Raw genomic sequence first — 18,258 nt, forward strand, 5'->3', positions numbered from 1 at the left:
GCCTCCCATCCCTTGCCCTGGGAAGGTCTCCAGCTCTGTGATGCTGGTGACCAGAGCATGCAGGGAGAGCTGCCAGCTGGAGCTGGCCAGGGCTGGGAAGGAGGAGGTACAAGCTAAGACTTCTCCAGTTTGTTACAGGGAAGGTGATTCCTGGTTTCCTTCTTTTGCAGAGAGGGGCTGAGCTAAAAAGCATCTTGCCTTCTTCCGCTGTGGCTTGTAGCTGAGCTCCCAGATGCCACAGTCTGGGGGAGGTGGTCCAGATGGGACCAGGAAGGGCTGGAGAGTGCATCACCCACGTGGTGAGGGCTCTTGTCCTTGTGTTTGACTTCCAGCTGGTCCCAAAGGAAGCAGCACATCATACAGCAGAGCAGGCAAGAGGGCAAGCACAGGGATGTTGTCCAGTCCCCTTTGCGTCGCATGGTAATTCGCACTGGCAGCAGCTGCTCCCGTTATCAGCACCACGATAATTGTCCCTGCTGGGCCGGTCCCGCTCAGGGCCATTAACAGCAAGATCCTTCTTTTATCATTGTACATCTCCTGCCCGTCTTGGCAGCTGCAGTAAATGTCTGTCTGTTAGCGAGGCCGAACGCCCAGCAGGACGCAAGGTCGGGTCGCCCGTGGCGGGCGATGATTTTGACACGCGCGAAGGTTGCTTGGGGTGTGGAGTGGGAGCACCTGTCTCCCGTGGCTTGGTGCAGGGACGAGGCAGCGTCTCTCGTGGTGGTGCTGGGAGGGGGGACATCGCTGCATCGCGCCTCCCCCCAGCTCTGCCATCCATTTAGCAGTGCAGCTCGTCCATCCGTGGTCTCTGCGTGTGCCGGGACGAGGGGAGCGAGGACAGGCGATCGCTCCCTGATGGTGGAGGCGCAGCTCATTTCCATTTAGATAGAGGAATTTCAATCTCAGCTTGACGACTCCTCACCACGGTGCAACTGAAGACCCAAATTTTCAATTTTCTTCCCTGCGCAATGCCAGATGCTCTCCACTGGGTTGTAACTGAAGCGCGTTAGAGATGCTGCAGCCTGGCAGAGGCGGACAGTCGGGTACGTGAACGTGGATGATTGTCTGTGCGTAGCTCCACGGGGCAGCTGGCACATATTCTCTGCACCCAAATTTGCGGCACTGCCTGCAGCCCAAAGCCTCCTTCCCTCGCCCTGTCCGGGGACAGGAGGTTAAAACCAGCATCCAGAGTTGGCCCCTACAATAGAATCAAAGAATCATGGAATGGCACAGGCTGGAAGGGACCTTAGAGATCATCTAATCCAACCTCCCTGCATTAGGAGGAGGATCACAATACAGGATCCGCATCACCTGGGGGGACAGAAGATGGTCACACAGCGTGAAATCACCCAGGTGACCATGGCGATGAAGACAACCAGCTATTTCTGTCTTCCAGGCGGAAAAAAATGCAAGAAGATATCCAACGGGGTGGGGGGGGGGGGGTGTCGTTTGCTGCCTGCCTGGAGTACACGTTCAGCCGCCGGTGGACGGGTGAACACAGGGATACAGGGGAGCGTGTGCCCCTCCGGGTGGCGTCCCGCGCCGTGCACTCAGCACGCCCGTTGCCGGAGGGGCGAAGCCCCGCCACGGCTCGCCCAGCCGAAACCGCCGCAGCCCGCGGAGGCCGGAAGGGCCCGCGGGCCCCGCCGGGCGCGCTCGGCCGCGGCTGGAGCGCGGCTGCCCCCTGGCGGCCGCGGCGGGAGCGGCCGCGCCGCACCGGGACCGAACCCGCCGCGCCCGGGGCCGGGGCCGGGGCCGGGACTGAGCCCGCCGCGAGGGGGCGCCGGCGGCGGGGCGGAGCGGGGCGGGGCTCCGCCACGTCGGAGGCGGCGGCGGGAATGGCGGCGGCGATGGCGGAGGCGCGGCTGCGGCGGAAGCAGCTGCTGAGCGCGGAGGAGGCGGAGCTGTTCGAGCTGGCGCAGGCTGCGGGCAGCGGGCTGGACCCGGAGGTGTTCTGGTGAGCGGCGGGGGCGGCCGCCGGAGCATCTCCGGTGTCGCCGGTGCCGCCGCTGACGGGTATCCCCGCAGGGTGCTGCTGGACCTGCTGCGCATGAACGTGGCGCCGCTCGCCGTCTTCCAGGTGCTCAAGTCCATGTGCGCCGGGCAGCGGCTGCCGCCGGGACCCGAGGGCGGCCCCCCCGCCGCACCGGCGCCGCTCTCCGCCGACGCCCGAGGTAGGCGGCGGGCAGGGGCAGGGGCGGGCGGCGGGGCGGCGGCGGCGGGCCCTAACCCCCGTGTCTCCCCGCGCAGAGCCCCCCGAGGACGTTCGGGCCCCCGCGGCGCTCCCCGCCGTCTCCGCCCTGCGGCCGCCGCGGCTCGGGGGCCGCCCGCCGCTCTCCCGGGGCCCCCCCGCGCCCTGCGCGCTGCCCCGCGGAGTCGCCGCGCCTCCCGCCGGCCGCGCCGCTCGCTCCGCCGCGGCTCGGGGGCCGCGGGCCGGGCGGCCGGGCCCGAGGGGGGGCACGGCCGGCGCCCGGGGGGCCCGCTCGGTGTGAGCCGCGGGGCCGCGCCCGGCGGCGGCGGCGGCTTTGCGGGGGGTCCTGCGGAGAGGGAGCCCCGTCACCCCCGGGCCCGGGCCGCTGCGCCTCCTGCCCGCTGCCCGCGCCCTTTTTTCGTAGTTTTTGTGCTTTTTCAGGCAGCGGAGGGGCCGGGTGTGGCGGAGCGGTGCGGGGGGGGCTGGTTGCTGCGGTCCCTCGCGCTGGGTGTTGCAGCCTCTTGGCTCTGCCGTCCGAGCCTTTAACCAAAAAAACCCGCAAATCCGTGATGCGCGATATTGCACAACGCCGTTTCGCTTGGATCTAACTCACAAGTGAAGTTTCTGGTGCATGAGGAAGCCCTGGGGAAGGAGGGAGCTGTGATGCTTCCTCTGCTCCGGCCCCGGGTATCATGGTGGCTTCTGCGGCTTGGCCGGCGGTTTCCGTGGCCGGTGGAAGGTATTTCGGTGGGAACGTGCAATGAGAGGCTGTGTGGGATTGTCGGCTGAAATAGCGACTGCTTTTGATTGTAACTGTCTTTTGTTACTGCTGGGATCTCGATGGACAGTAACAAAAATGTAGCCCTGAAGCTGTGCCCTGTATGTGTATTTTATTTTTTTTTCCAAATCCGGTTCCAATAAAACTTCTACTTCTTGAACTTTCTGAAGTGACTTTTGGCTGGTGGCTCACAACCTCTGTGGATTACTTCCAAAAGGTTTAAAAAGAGGTAACTAAATCTGCTGCCACTAAGCTTGGATTCACCGTGAAAAGGTCCTTATTTCTCTTGTGCTCAAAAATATCGTAGAAAGGGGTGGCGACCAAAACAGCAAGGTTTTGTGATCGATGTCTGTAGTTGCCAAAACCAAAATTGCGCACCAAAAGCTCTGCTGGCCGCGCGCCTTGGCGCTGCCGGACCACCGGTAACGCGGACACGCTTCTTCGCCCGGCGGGAGCGTAGAAACAGTGACAATGGTGTCGTCATGTCCTCTTCTCCCTTCCTCTCTCTGTTTCAGGGCGAAAACTCTTTTGTAGTTGCTAGGTCTCTGTTGACCCATCGTGAATTTTGAGGTGAAACTTAAAAAGTAGCTGTCGGCCAGCGCTGTGCTGGGAGCACAGAGAATGGGGGGGGAGAAAGAAAAGCTTTGTCGGTGTCGGTAACCGGAGCGGGGTGGGGGACAGTACGGTTTCACCATCATGGTAGCGTGCTACAGCTTTGTCTAGTCTCGCTGCCGTGGTGGTAGGGGGTGTTTATTCTCATGGCTGTGCCTGCAGGTCTGGTGGTAAGTCCTACAGAAAGTGAAGTTGAAAGTCAGGATTCGTTTGACCAACTTTAAGCAGTCAGTTTTAGGGTAAGGTTGATCATGCCACCATCCAAGGCACCTTTCTAGTAGCAGAGCCTGCTGCTTCTGGTGTAGATTTCAGCATGATAAATGGGTGAGAATCGCTTCATGGAGCAGCTGAGGGTGACTGCACAGAGACTTTGAGGGTATTAGAGCCCAAACAGTAATTGGGGTGTGCAGATAAAGCGTCCAGGACTCCGTGAACTTCACTGTGAACAGGTTCCTCTGTCTCAAGAGATGCTCTTGATTAAGAATTTCCTGCAGAGAAGGTGGTTGCAGTACAGAGCAAACCTTACGTTTGGTTGAAAAGTGACTCTAAAGATGCCTAGGGGAAAAAGAAGACACCCAACTGACTGCTTTTCCCTGAGCAAAACGAGAGAGGTACAGCACTTGGATATTTTTAATAAGAAGCAACGTGCTATTCAGGTACCATGTTGAGAGGAAACATCTCAAAAGAGCTGTGATTTTGAATGAAAGATGCTATTAAAATTTGCTCTTCTCCTTTGTTGGTGCTTCAGGTGTGATGGGCCACTCAAGCTATGAAGGAACTTTGGTAAGGTTTTTGTTCTGTCTGTCAGTCTGGGGTAGCTTGTGTTCTCTCATGTATGCTGTTTGTGTGGTACTTCCTGCAAAAATGAGATTTTTTTTTTTTTTTGCAGTACTGGGCCACCGCCACGGGCTAGTTTTGGCTATTAGTAGGCTGGTTCAGGTTTGAAACAGTCAGATGGCAAGTTACTTCGTAATCAGCATTAAATTTCTTAAGAAGAAAAGCCAGAACCCGTAGGGTAGAGTTGATATGCCCATAACTGTTGCCTTCTACCAGCTTGAGGTGGTGCAAGCACCTTAGAGAGGCTATGAGTTTCCAGGAACTAATATCTTGGGAGCTTAATTCGGTTGTGCCTTCATCAATCCAGGATGCTCATTCTGCATCTTTAGCAGAGGATCGCCTGGTCAAAGGTGGTGCCTGAGTCAGATTGCAGTCTTAGTGTCTCTGGACAGACTTTCTGTCCATAGCTTCCCTTGAAAATTGACATGTCAATATCCTCGAGTGCACTGGGACAAGCCCTTGGAGCCGAAGGTGAGGTGTGGTGAAGTTCAGAGAAGGATGGTGCCAGCTCTGTGCTGCTTGTGGTAGATGTTTGTAGTGTTAGTTTGGCCTTCAGTGTCTCTTTTTCATAGAAGGGACCTCAAAGATCATCCAGTTCCAACCCCCCTGCCATGGGCAGGGACACCCTCCACTACACCAGGTTGTCCAAAGCCTCATCCAACCTGGCCTTGAACACTTGCAGGGATGGGGCAGCCACAACTTCTCTGGGCAACCTGTCAGTGCCTCACCACGCTCCGAGGGAAGAATTTCTTCCTTCGATCCAATCTGAATCTCCCCTCTTTCAGTTTAAAGCTGTTGCCCCGTGTCCTGTCACTACAGGTCCTTGCAAAAAGCCCCTCTCCAGCTTTCCTGTAGCCCCTTTAGGCACTGGAAGGCTGCTGGAAGGTCTCCCCGGAGCCCTCTCTTCTCCAGGCTGAACAGCCCCAACTCTCTCAGCCTGTCTCCATAGCAGAGGTGCTCCAGCCCAAAGCATCATCTCTGTGGCCTCCTCTGGACCCGCTCCAGCAGCTCCACGTCCTTCTAATGTTGGGGGCCCCAGAGCTGAATGCAGCACTGCAGGGGGGGGTCTCATGAGCTGCTTTATGTCACGAGGCTAAAATATGTCTTTAGGGCTAGTTGATGCACTGGGATCACTGGATCACACACAGCTCATTGAGACAGGAGAGTCTTGCCCATCAAGCCACAGTTTCGCTGCAGACATGGTAGAACATTTAATGCTGAGCTTGGGTTTGCTTTGTTTGCAAGCTGGTGCTTGGTAGTGATGACGGAGGGGCACTTTGGCCACCTCTCTCTCATCACAGTCCTGGCCAAATTTTGATGGGCAGCACTTGCTTACCTTGACAAGAAGGTTTGGTCTTCCTAGTTATGTCGGGTTTTTTTTGTTTTCTGGAAGCTTGTGTTATGTTAGAGCCATATCTTGCTTTGAATGAAAACTTCTCTTTTTAGTTTCTGTCAGCCTCAGTGACTTTGCTGCCACCCAGCACCCACTGATGTTAGACACCAGCCAGTTCCTTTGTGAATAAAATCACCATTGAAAAAACTAACTCCTTCAGAAAATTGTTTGAGCAGAACTTAAGCTCAGCAGCGGCTTATCACAACCTTAGTCCTGTGTCCTCCTTTCTGTGAGTATACTGAGCACCGGTAAGATCTCATCAGCATGGAGAAGAGGATGCATTTTGTCCGGCTCTCCTAGTGAGGATACGTTTCTGTAGCCTCTTGGGTGGAAGGCAGATGTTTGTGCTTGCTGCAATTGGGTCAAAGGAAGGGCTGTGTTAGCTCCGTGCCCAGCCTGACCTGAGATGGGCATCAAATGCAAGTGAAGAAGCTTCTGCAGCTTGGTGCAAATTTTGGCCGGCTTATGTCCAACTCCGCAGCGCAGTGTAGACGCTTGGAGCACTGTGCCTGGAGTGTCTGAGGAAGGATGTGCAGGACTCCTGGTTGAAGGTCATGAAAACAAACAGATGTCCAGAGAGATCTCTCAATTCATGGAAATTGGTAATAATCTAAAGCAGAACTGAGCTGTCAGTGCCAGTCTTGTCTGTGTTTTACTGGACCACCTTCGGCTGAATTCGGATTTGAACTCTGTGTAGCTTGTTTTCCTGTAGCCTTTGGGGGAAAGTGTGTTGCTGAAATAAAGATCCCATTAAAATCAGCATATCTTCAGCAGAGTAATTTTCTCTCCTTAAATTGGGGAAACAACCAGCTAGCTCAAATTGAAGAGGAGGAGGAATCACTCCTCATTCCCTGAGCTTTCTAGTTCTGGGCACAGTCCAAGTCCATCGTTCAGCAGTTGGGTAGGTGTTAATAGGGTGACTGGGGGTGTCCTCTGGGCCAGATCTGTTCTGCAGAAGCATTTGGCTTGCCTTGCCTCCTCTCCCTTTAGGAGCCGCTGCGGGGAAGGGGAATCAAAGCTGTATCTGCTGTTTGGCCCTGTCATCTCTTCTTGGAAGACGCTGCTTCCGTTGAAGAGGAGGATGGTGCGGCTTCTGCGCAGGACCAGGCATTTGGAGATGGGAGATGCCTCCTCTGCACAGCTGGGACTTGTGTCTGCTGAGAAAGCCAGAGCTCCTTGCGCTCATACAAAGAACAACGATTGTCCTATATGAGCTTGCCAAGCTGCTTCGCACAGCGCCCTTCTGCTCCTTCTCCTGTGCTTCCTCCTTTGTCAGAAGACAGACAAGTGGCTGAAGCAATCCAGGAATCACTAAAGATTAGCCAGGACTTCTCTGAGTTTTATCAATAACGATGGGATACTGGCTTAGCTTTCTCAGCCCATCGCGGTGCTGGGAGGTTTTTTAAAGCAGCTAAAAAAAGACTCTTAGAGCATTTCCAAAGAAATTGGTGAGGGGGGAGGTGTGGGGTGTGTGCCCCCGCTGGTTATTTCAACTTTTTTACAGCCAAAGCAACAGGGAGTCTGATAGGAATGACCTTATTTTGCCTTTGCCCGCAGAATGGAACTGTGATGTTCCGCGTGGAGCTGTGTTTGCCGGAGAGCTGGCTCAGAGCCGCGGCGTTGGAGTATTGGCGCATCCATCTGGCGTGTTTAGTTAGGTGCAACTTTAGGTGAAACGTTCCTGAAACGTTCCTCAACCGTTCCTCGACGGCGGTTGGTTTGAGAGGGGAAGAGCGGATCTTAAAGAGAAAGGTTATCCCGGCGATTTCCCTCTGCGCGTGCGAGGAGGAGGTGTGCATACCCGTTAGGACAATGGTGTTGGTTTTGCCCTGGACTACGTATGCGTATAGTTTACCTCTATGTAGTTGTTAAATATGCCATTTTCTTGCGTGTGTTTTTTTTTTTTTTTCCCATGCATTCTCTTCCCATCAGCCAGCCCTCAAGCCTCTCGTGGTTTCCCTGCAGTTTTCTACCTCTCTATTGACGTGCGTACGTCAATGCCCTGCTCTTTTTTCTGGGCTGATGAATGTTCTTTGATGCTTCTCTTACTCTTTGCACTCCAACTGGTTTTTCCACATTCCCTGCATCCTCAGCCCAAGCGTCTTCCATGAAGTTACTTCCTAGAGCTTTGCCCCAGTTATTAAATTTATTGGTAACATGACCGTGCTTGTCAAAATCTTGTCTCAGTGGTGGACTTCTTGCCTGGCCTGTGGATTTGAAGCATGCAAGGAACCATTGCAGCCTCCTCTTCTGCACAGCAGGGGTCGAACGCTTTCCTGCCCCTGAAACCACATCGCACTTAGGTGCCTGTTGGAAATGCCACTGAGCCCACCGCCAGCCATGGGCTCGGTGAAGGATTTACGGGGTGTGTTTTCCTTGTCTGCATGGAAAAATTAGGCTTTTGAGAGTTATAAGTTCCTCTTCTGCCCCCACATTCTTCCTGTCTAAATTCTTCCATACGATCAAGGTCTCTTAAGTGTTGCTGTTTAATTCCAGAAATACCCTTCTCTGGACTGTGCAGCTTGTTGCCAACTTTGTCCTCCCTGTGTGTTCCTCGTGCCATCCTTGGGTTTTGTAGCCTTCCCCATACATCCCTTTTTCCTCACTTCTGTTTTCCTGCACTTTCTCCATGTTGTCAGCCTTTCGGGATGACGACTTGCTGCAGAGATTCGCGGTGACTGGCATCACTGTTGGGTACTGCTGGCTGTCCATGCTAGCTGCTTTGCATTCCTCTGCTACTCACCCTCCACTTACTCAGCCTTGCGTTATCTCAGGGTTCATCTTGATGCGGGATTTGTAACGCAGACTTCTGTATTAAGGAGGTAAGGTAGCTGATAAGGATAAGAGAGATGCCAACGGTTTCTTTTAAATGTATTTAATCTGGCTTTTATACATCATACACTGACTTTTCCTGCTGGTTATACTGGCAATTGTGCTTTAATTGTAGATTAAATATATCCATGGGATCTAAGTGATAGCAACGTATTCTTAAATTGTGCCATGCACCAGTAAATGTTTTACTTGGATGCTTCATGGTCTGTATGTCTTCCCTGGGAAAAAAAAAAGTCTGTAGAGTGATCTGTAGGTGACTTATATGACTAATCAAAGGATTAATACAGTCCTGATCATGGTTTTCTTGCTTAATTTCTTAATTAATTACTTAATTGCTTCACACATACTCAGTTTTTTTTCAATACTTCATCAATATCACTCCAGTAAGTGAATTTCCTAAATTCACTAAAAAGCAGTTAGATTGTCTTCCAGGTCTTTGTCCTGCAACTCTCACTCCCTGTAACTCTTTCTGCCATAAGCAGTGAAGTTCAAGCCTTTTGAATCAGAGGCCTTATTGTTCTTTTGTGAGATGATAGACACGGTAATTACATGGGGCAAGTTCTATGTTCAGAGCATTCCTGACGTGAGGTTGTTACTTTCCTGCCTCCCAGGCTCCTGTTCCAGAATACACTTTTTTTCAACTTTTAACTAGTCCTAAAGGAATAGCTGGCTTCATTGTTCCTGAGAAAATACGTTTTGCTCTGGGTAATGCACTTTGAAAACTGAAGACATAGTTGTCATTTTAGTACATCTTCACCTTTCGAATGGTGAAAGAGCCCTATCGGGTGCTGTGGCACAACCTGCACTACTGTCTTTTGGGAAGGAATCTGTCAGAGACTTCCTCCTGCTTTAGTAACTTTTTTAAGAGGAAAAAAAAAAAAGGATTATCTGAGAGGCACAGGCTTCTTTGATGCTCTTTTAAGTGCGTTATGTTCTTTGCAGCACTGTGCGTACGGGGGGAGCCTGTTCCAGACTTACCAAATGGTTCAGCCACGAATGTGTGTCTGTCCCATTGGAGAAGCTGGTGGCTTCTGAACAGGCCACGGTTCAGGAGGAAACTGCGTGCAGATGTATGTCCTGAAAGTATTGGGATCCCTTCCGTAGCCTGTGGGGCAAAATAAGGAGGTGTGAAGAAGTGACAACTAATTCATTCTATCCCCTGCGACTAACCAAAGAAACACTCAGAAAATCTTATAGACCGACTAGAGTGCTCAGAGAAAAATGAGGGACCTCTGCTCTGTCTTCTCCTGTAGTCTGTGTGCAAGAGAAGGGAAGGAAATGAGACTGTGCCAAGTGTGGTGGTGGAAACTAGTAAAATGAGGAGCAACCAGGAACATAGGAGGATTTGTAGGGAAAAGGCTGGTGTATTTGATGTTGATCAGTGGATGGGAGAGGAGGTCCTGTGGCTCTGCAGAGCATCCCTGAAGGGAGCCATCTCTCAAAAGAGTGGGAGAAATGAATGAAAACCTTTTCTTTAGTAAGCCAGACACTTTCTGGGTGGTGAAGTTGGCAGCCTCCCAGGGTAACATCGATACTGGAGTAAGGGAGAATCCATCCATCATGTAGATGAGAATGAAGTGTTACTTCAGAGAGTTGCCTTGGAAAAGGACTGTCGGATCGATCAGACTAATGCAGACCTCTGCTCTGGGAGGGGGGGTTGCTGTGTGCTTTAACCCACCTTCAGACATCTCACTTAGAGCTCTTACCTGATGTGTTAAACTGAAATGTTTGAGCACCTGAGGAGGCTTGTCAGTGTCTTGAGTAGGATCTGAGACTTTGTTAATGTAGGCTTGCCTTTGTAGTGGTGTCTAATAAAGCAGTCGAATACCTAAACTGTTATGAAGAAACAGGCTTGCAGGAGAAGAGAGGAAGATGTAAGTTTCATGCAGGTGATTTGTGGGCCAGCGTAGGTCTCCACTTGCTTTGTGTTCTCTTCTTTCTCCAAGTCCTTCTGTTCAGATAAGCATTTGCAAGAGGGAACATGTGCTTAGATAATGACCCTCTGCGAAATGCATACTTAAGGTCTTAGTTAACTGCTTTGAAAAGCACATTTGAAAATCTTCCTATTTTTTTTTCCTCTTCTACTGTTTCAAAACAATTCAGCTGGATTTGTTGAGACATATTTTGCGAGTCTTGCCTGTCCACTTGACTCTGTCTTCTCAGGGAGACTGCTTTAGCAGGGGTGATGTTTTGGCTCTGGAGAGAGCCGAGTGTGTGTATTAGCCGTTGAGGAGATGACAGCAGCTTTGAAGACTTGAGAACCTGCCATTTGTGTTGCAGAAGAGGACGACTTGTGATATTCATGTAGGGACATGAGCAAGACTCTGCAGGGCAAACCTGGCAGTCTGGCAAAGGATTGAGTGTAATGAGCCGCAGTCACTGGGGCTGCTTTGGAAGTGAAGTCTAGCTGTGTTGGAGATTTTCCTATGGTCAGGAGATGATGACATTTGAATTGGATGGGGTTTCTTCCCTAGATTTGATCAGTGTTTGCTTGCCTCCTGCTTGACACAAGAAAGTGCTTCTTCCTCTCTCTGCTACTTAAGGCTTTCTCTCTTTGCCCTGTGCCACGCTGCAGACTTCTGCCTCGGTATCTGGTGGTGGTCCCCTCCTAGAGGTGGCTGTAGCCTTTTGGCCTTGGGTTTCGTCAGAGACGATGAGCGTTAACGTGTCCAGCAAGCAGCCTGATCACAGTGGGCACTGCTGGTTTTAAATGGGCTTTGCTAGCAGTGGGAGGTGGGTTGGGCACCCTTCTGCCACTGCTTGCATGCGCGTACCATTCTTCTCTATGTCTGGCTCTCAAGGAGAGGAACATGTAGCTACTTCTTTTGGAGTCATCTTTAGGGAGGGAGATACTTGAATAGACTCTCTTTCAGCTTGACTCTTGCATCCCTATTTGGGCTGCAGTTGTTCTAGGACAGCCAGACACATCCAACATCAGGACATCTTGTGTCACCCTGGAAAATACCAGTGGAACCTGCCTGTTAGTCTGTAGCACTTGAATTACAGAGTTTGTGCTTGTTCAATGTCTTTTGTGCTTTGCGTTAATCGTTAATCGACGCTGTTTGTCTCTGATAGTGTTTTACTTGGCAGAAGTGCCCAAACCGTGCCCGTCCTTGCACGCTTCATGAGCTGTTCTTGATGGATTCACAGGTCTAGATAGGATGCTTCCAAAAATATAGGGTTTCTTATGCTATTGAGGTACCTGGTTTGTTTTACTGTGATTTTTGAGGCTAAGAGGATGGAGGGCACGTGCTTTGTCTGAGCTCGGCTTCCCTTCGATGAAGCGATTCTTTCTCCCCAGGTCGTTCCAGTTAGGTCAGAAGATCAGGGGCCTGACTCCCAGCAGCACTTAACGGAACCGTTGTGTTGTGTGTGCACATGGTTGGGAGCTGTGCACAGGTTGAGGACCTGCAGTCTTACCAGATAGATGACTGTGAGAAAGGGGACGGCATTCACCTATAGAGAAGTCCTGGATTGCTAAAACCATCATGGGGAACTGTCGTGCTTTCTATTCCTGCCAATTTTTCTCTCAAACACTGTGAGATCATGTGTTGCCTCTGTGCAATTTGTTGTTTTCACTTGCGTTAGTGAAACTGCTTGAAGTGCTTGAGCTACAAAGAAAGGTCGCAAGGCTGGTCGCTGGCTTGGGCTGAAAACTGCTGGCAGGTCACTGGTGTGATTTACAAGAATAGATTTTTTTTTTTTTTTTTTTCTTTTAAGAGCACCTGACGGCTGGGATAAGTGAATGTATTTCTTCTGCCACCTTAGTCTGTAAATTTTGTAGATAAGAAGGGGCCACGTGCTCTTTATTTGGAAGTTCTCAGGTTGTCTTTCTGGTGCTGCAAGGCGTTAACTTGCATTGACGTGAGTCCTGTTTTCAGACAGCTGCTCCAGGGAGACAGGTAGGCAGAGCAGACACATCTCCAGCGCGTGCGCTGTCCGGAACACAAACCACCCAAGATGATGATTTCCGAACCGTGCCCATGTGTGCGGAACAGCTGTTGGTATCCTGGAAGTTGCTCTGATAACGATCGCTAAAATGTCACTCCTCGTTTTAATTGCGTGCATGTCACTACAGTAACTACAACTCACTGTATTCCTGTTTCATTTCCTCCTTGCTGCTATTGATTTTTCTTTTGATGATGCTTCTTGCAGCTTGCTAGCTTCAGTAGAAGCTGTAACCCTTCCGCCTCACGTTTCTTTTATTTTTGTTACCTTTCTTAATGCGAGTCCTACTTCTCATGTGAAGTAGTCCTCTCCAGCGCCAGGAAAGGTCTGTCTCCCTCACTCGCCCTGCCCTGTCATTCCTTTGCAGCACGCTTCAGCGCGTCGCTCTCGTCCCCAGCTGAACCCGGCAGGCTGGGCTGCGTGCTCCTCAGCCTTCCGCCTTGCCACCCGCTGCTTCTCCCTGCCGTCACGGTGCGTTTTGGAGATGGTCACTTGTGCTTGCGGAAGGGTAACTCTTCTCTTCTGAACGCAGTAAGAAAATATGTGAGCAGGTCCTGTGCAGGAATCTGAGCTCCTGGAAGCCCTGGAAAATGATAGAAAATCCAAACTTGCTAATCAAGACACAGAATTGACCCAAAGAGAAGGGTTCCTGATCTGATAATGTGCCTGCACACTTCAGAAACTGGTGGACACTGGTATATGGGTTCACTTATCCCAGCCTTGATGCATTAGATGCTCTTCGTGTTCTTCTTGAAGTGCTGTTTGCAATGCTGGTGTTCCTGTGCCAAAGGAAAGCAAGCATTTAAAGAGCAAAGTGGCTGGTTACTTTGTAGATTAAACCTGATGAAAATTAAGAATGCTCCTGTTGCAACGTGTTCTGGGTTTGGGGCCTTGATACTTGTTGAGCTGAGTTCAGAAATTCGCTTTCTGTCTTGAGTGCTGGATATGTTTGTGACACCTAATACTCTTTTGCCTTTTGCATGATTTCTTAAGGAGCGCTTGCAGCTTGGATGCTGTGTGGGTGGCACGTAGGGTTGGGACCTGAAAATTAATGTATGTGCTTTTTTATTCAGGGAGAAATAAAACCAGTTCTGCTGTCAGCGGGACCCAGGTTCTTGCAGAAAGGAGCAGCCGGGAAGGATCTGCCCAGAGGATGCCTCGGCAACCGAGTGCGAGCCGGCTGCAGAAAGCAGGAGCTTCTGGAAAGAACAGTGGAGGAGGCAACAGTACCTAAATAAGGCCTTGGAACTGAAGTATTTTGATGCTTGACAGTGTGTATAAACTGTACTTGTTAAAACTGCTTGTGTTGTGTGTGTTAACCTGACAAACATGATTTGTAATACATGGAACAGAGCTGTTGTTTCTTATTTCCAAAACTTCCTTTGGCAATGCGGACTACTAGGGTTACCTGAAGGCACCTGGGACAAAGAAAGAGGTGTGAAGCCTAGAAAAGCCTGGAGTAGTGCTCGAGTTGCTCCAGGGAGGTCATGACTTATCTTTAGAAGCCAGTCCTTCTCGCTGCCTCCTTCCCCAAAATCCATTTTGGTACGTTCGTGCTAGTTGCGACAGTAGACGACAGTCTGGTGGGCTGAGTTACGAGGTGGGTCATGTACTGGTATCACTGAGCCCTGCAGGGATTGCACCTTGCACTGAAAACCTGACTGTCTGGTGGGGGGGCTATGTTCTGGTGGGTGCCCTGTTCCCTTCTTGTGCATGTTCACGTGGGTTTCAGCACCTTGATCTGAAAACCAGCTTGACCTGTCACGTAGCATGATCACACAACACTTAGTCCTTTCAGTGGTGCTAATGTGATTATTCATTTATAAAGTGTTACAGAATCCTTTGTCTAATGAGCCATGTTAAATGAGGAGATGATGCCGGATAAGGAGGAGAACAGCTTCATCACTTAGTGTAAGATACATGCAAGTGGCCAAAACAGGTGAGTGGATTTGTTAGAGCTCAAGTGTTGCTGTTCATCATTCCAACACATATCCTGTCAGTGGGTGTGCCTGCCACAGCCTTGGTAGCTCAAGAGCTGTTGGCGAGATCTGTTTCCCTAATTAGGAGAAAGTGCCTCCGTTCTTCGTGGAGGATAGATGGTATTTCCTAGACTCGAGGAGATCTCATGGACCTGGTTCAACAGGTGCTAAAATCTCTTCCTGACAAAGAAGAAAACACACTGGAGAGTACAATATTTTTGCACAAGTTTTTGTGCAGAATATTAATGATGCTCAGATAATCCTACCGTATAGATTCCTCTTGAACAATACTGCGGATTAGCTTACTGGTTTGGTTTGGGGTTTTTTCCTTCCCTTCTGACTAGGGCTAAGGCCATTGTTCCTTAGGGAAGGTGGTGTCTTTGCAGCACACGGCAGTCGTGAGAGACTGCTCCAGCAGTCTCCATAGACTGCAGTTCCTCCAGGGAATACCCACTTGCTCTGGCAGGGACCCCTGTAGATGGCTGCTACTGTGTGGTCCTCTCCACAGGCCGCAGAGGACAACCTGCTCTGTCATGGTCTCCTCCATGGGCTGCAGGGGAGTCTGCTCCAGTGCCGGGAGTACCTCCTGCCTTTCTCTTCTCTGCCCTCGGTGTTAGCGGGATTGTTTCCTGCATATTTTTTCCCTCACTTTGGGCAGTGTTTTTCCCTTTCTTAAACGAGCTTTTATGGAGGTGCCACCAGCTTTGCTGATTGCTCAGCTGAGGCCACCTCTGCAGCCCTGCCCACCCCCCAACTAAAACCTTGTCACGTAAACCCAATACACCCATCTATGGAGATGAGAATTTTTTAAGGGTGGGAGTTAGAAATGGGAATAAAGTAGCTCATGACTTGCAAGTAACACACCTTGAAGCTCTGCTGTAGGAAGGGCATTCAAAATGAGATAGCTTACAAGCTGCTGCTTTTTTTTATTTTTTTTTTGAATTTGCAGGATCTGGGTAGGTCCTGCTCTGATTGCGTAAATAAGAAAGTGCACCTACTCTCCCCACTCCCAAAGCCCAAACTGTACCACACCAACTGGGAAACTGTAAGTTGAATTTGTTGCTGAAAAAAGAGCAGCTGAAGGGCTCTCAGAAGAATGATTATTGGTGCTCTTGGCCTCTAGACAGGAGTGAGCAGGCTTGAGATGTGACTGAAACCTCCTCTGTACAGTCTTTTGACCTTTCTTGAGAATAAAGAGTACCTAACAAAGATGGTTTTTGCCTGCATGCTCACTGACTCCTCTCTCTTTAACTAGTTCTGTACCTGCTTTTTACAAGGGCGTGTAAAAGGACAAGGAGCAATGGTTTAAACTGAAAGAGGGGAGATTTCGATTAGATCTAAGGAAGAAATTTTTTACATTGAGGGTGTTGAGGCACTGGAACAGGTTGCCCAGAGAAGCTGTGGCTGCCCCGTCCCTGGAAGTGTTCAAGGCCAGGTTGGACGAGGCTTTGAGCAACCTGGTGTAGTGGAGGGTGTCTCTGCCCATGGCAGGGGGGTTGGAACTGGATGATCTTGAAGGTCCCTTCCAACCCAAACCATTCTATGATTTCTTTTATTTATCCCTTTGCAGTTTGAGATGCCTCCCACCCATCTCCAAACCCTCACTGCATCCTTCTGAGCTCTACTGCACACTGTTCAACCTGCAAATCAGCACTCCTTTCCTGCTGTTCAGTTTTCCTGGGCAGACTGTCCTGGTCTCCTTTCCTATCTAGCTGAACAGAAGTGCTCCGTGTGTGCTTTTATATCCTGATCCTTCAAAACATCTGTAGCAGATGAGGCACCCCTGGAGCTGGTGTTGCTTTTGGAGCCACTTGGTCTAAGGGTTTCTCTACTGTGCTCTTTGGCCCAACCTGGCTGCTTTCTGTGGTGCCACAGCTGGCCTGGTGGACAATAGTAATTTTCCTTGGCTTCAGGAAGCCTTTCAGTGTCATCCCTTCTAGTGACTTTGCAGCCACACTGAGGAGATAAACCTCAATGGGTGGACTACAGGATGGATGGAAAATTGGCTGAGCTGCAGCTGGTTTGAGAGTGCAGCTATGGGTTGCAGAAGGGTGCAAAGAAGGGGACCTCATCTTGATTCAGGCCAGCCTCAATATTCTCGTGTATGATGGTAACACAGCACAGGACTTGTTCTCCAGCACGTGTTGGAGCAGTTGTGCTTGCCAGGGCAGAGGCTTCAACCCAGATAGAGTTTTGGATGATGGATGAAGCCCTACAAGCCCCAGGCTGCTGGGAAGTGCCTGGGGTGTCTCCCTGAGGCTGGCAGAGATGGTCTTTCCTGCTGGAGGTGTGTTGTTGAAGACCTGCGTTAGTAAGTAGAGGAGTTATAGGTGGAAGTCAGCAGGCTAAGCAGTGTTGGAGAGCACAAGAATGAAGGAGATGCAGAGTCTCCTTGGGCTCTGCAAGACCCCTGGACCTCAGCTGCAGTGGGGCGACAGGCAGAGTTGAGCAGATCAAAAGTGGAAACTACAAGCAAGGCAAGGGCTGGAAGTTGCTGACTCCTGGTGCAGAGAGGAAAGTGACTGCTCTACCTGAAGGTTTCTGAACAGGTTCAGTATCCTGAAAGCTGAGGAGGAGGTGGATGTGCTTTCAAATGAACCGTCTGGGCTAACTGACCCAAACCATGCAAGACCACCAGGAGGAAACAGCAAGTGATGGTAGCGGGTGACTCCCTGCTGCAGGGTGGCACTTGACTTGTCTGGAGAAGTGTGCTCCTTGCTGGGCACCCAGATCTGGGGTGTTGTGGAGAGACTGCCAGAGCTCATCTGACCTGCTGGCTGTCACTCCCAGCTGTTCTTCCATGTGGGCACCAGTGAGACATACGCCCAAGGGCAACCAAAAGAGTATCAAACGTGGCTGTAGAGCTGGGGGGTGACAGTCAGGGGTATAGGAGTGGTGGGCAGGGCTGACGAGCAAAGGGTCTGGAGTGATGTGAAGGAAAGGGAAAACAATCAGCAAAATGAGGCTCAAGCAAGGTCACCTTCAGCACTTGCATGCAAGCAAAGAAGTGCCTACAAGGCACCACTTTGGAGAAATTCCCCAAACCCTTTCTGGGCAATCAGCGTGCTGGGCTGCCTCTCTGGTGCACGTAGAACAGGGAATAAAGACAAGGAACTGGAGGTTTGTTTGTACTCTTTTTGGAATCGTGGAGATGTGGTGGGACAGCTCACCACAGCTGGAGTACTGCGAGTGATGGAGGGACGCAGGCTCTTTAGGAAGGACAGGCTGGGAGGACGAGGAGGGTGAGTTACCCTTTTTGTGAGGCAGCAGCTGGAGCTCTGCCTGAGGATGGGTGAGGAGCCAACTGAGACCTTATGGGCAGGGATTGAAGAGCTGACCAGTATGGGTGACATTGTAGTAAATGTCCATTAAAGGCCACCTGACCAGGAAAAAAAGTAGATGAGGCAGCCTACAGATGGCTGGAGGTGACCTCATGTTCACAGACTCTGGTCCTCATGGGAGACTTCAACCACCCTGATATGTGCTGGTAGGACAACACAGCAGGATGTGAGCAATTCAGGAGATTTCTGGAGAGCATTAATGACAACTTGCTGACCCAAGTGATAGAGGAGCCAATGAGGAGAGGTGCTATGCGGGACCTCGAGCTCACCATCGAGGAATGGCTTGTTAGGGATGTGAAGGTGAAAGGCAGCTTTGGCTGCAGTGACCATAATGTGGTGGAGTTCAG

At 50.9% G+C, this 18,258-nt stretch overlaps 1 protein-coding gene across 2 annotated transcripts; it reads left to right on the forward strand.

Annotated features, from left to right (window-relative positions):
• The first annotated feature begins 1,826 nt into the window (after positions 1–1,826).
• On the forward strand, positions 1,827–13,942 carry LOC147527877 (mitotic-spindle organizing protein 2B-like). Of its 2 annotated transcripts, none has more exons than XM_086620525.1 (3): positions 1,827–1,957; positions 2,029–2,174; positions 2,251–2,492. In XM_086620525.1, the coding sequence occupies exons 1-3, from the start codon at positions 1,839–1,841 to the stop codon at positions 2,490–2,492; spliced, it is 507 nt and encodes a 168-aa protein (XP_086476651.1). In that variant the 5' UTR covers positions 1,827–1,838. The 2 variants fall into 2 exon arrangements, with proteins under 2 accessions (XP_086476651.1, XP_086476652.1); XM_086620526.1 differs by lacking the exon at positions 2,251–2,492 and adding an exon at positions 13,665–13,942 and having other exon boundaries at positions 1,833–1,957.
• Positions 13,943–18,258: the final 4,316 nt, after the last annotated feature.

The sequence above is a fragment of the Tauraco erythrolophus genome, chromosome 14 (genome assembly GCF_009769465.1).
Source record: "Tauraco erythrolophus isolate bTauEry1 chromosome 14, bTauEry1.pri, whole genome shotgun sequence".
Lineage (NCBI taxonomy): Eukaryota > Metazoa > Chordata > Aves > Musophagiformes > Musophagidae > Tauraco > Tauraco erythrolophus.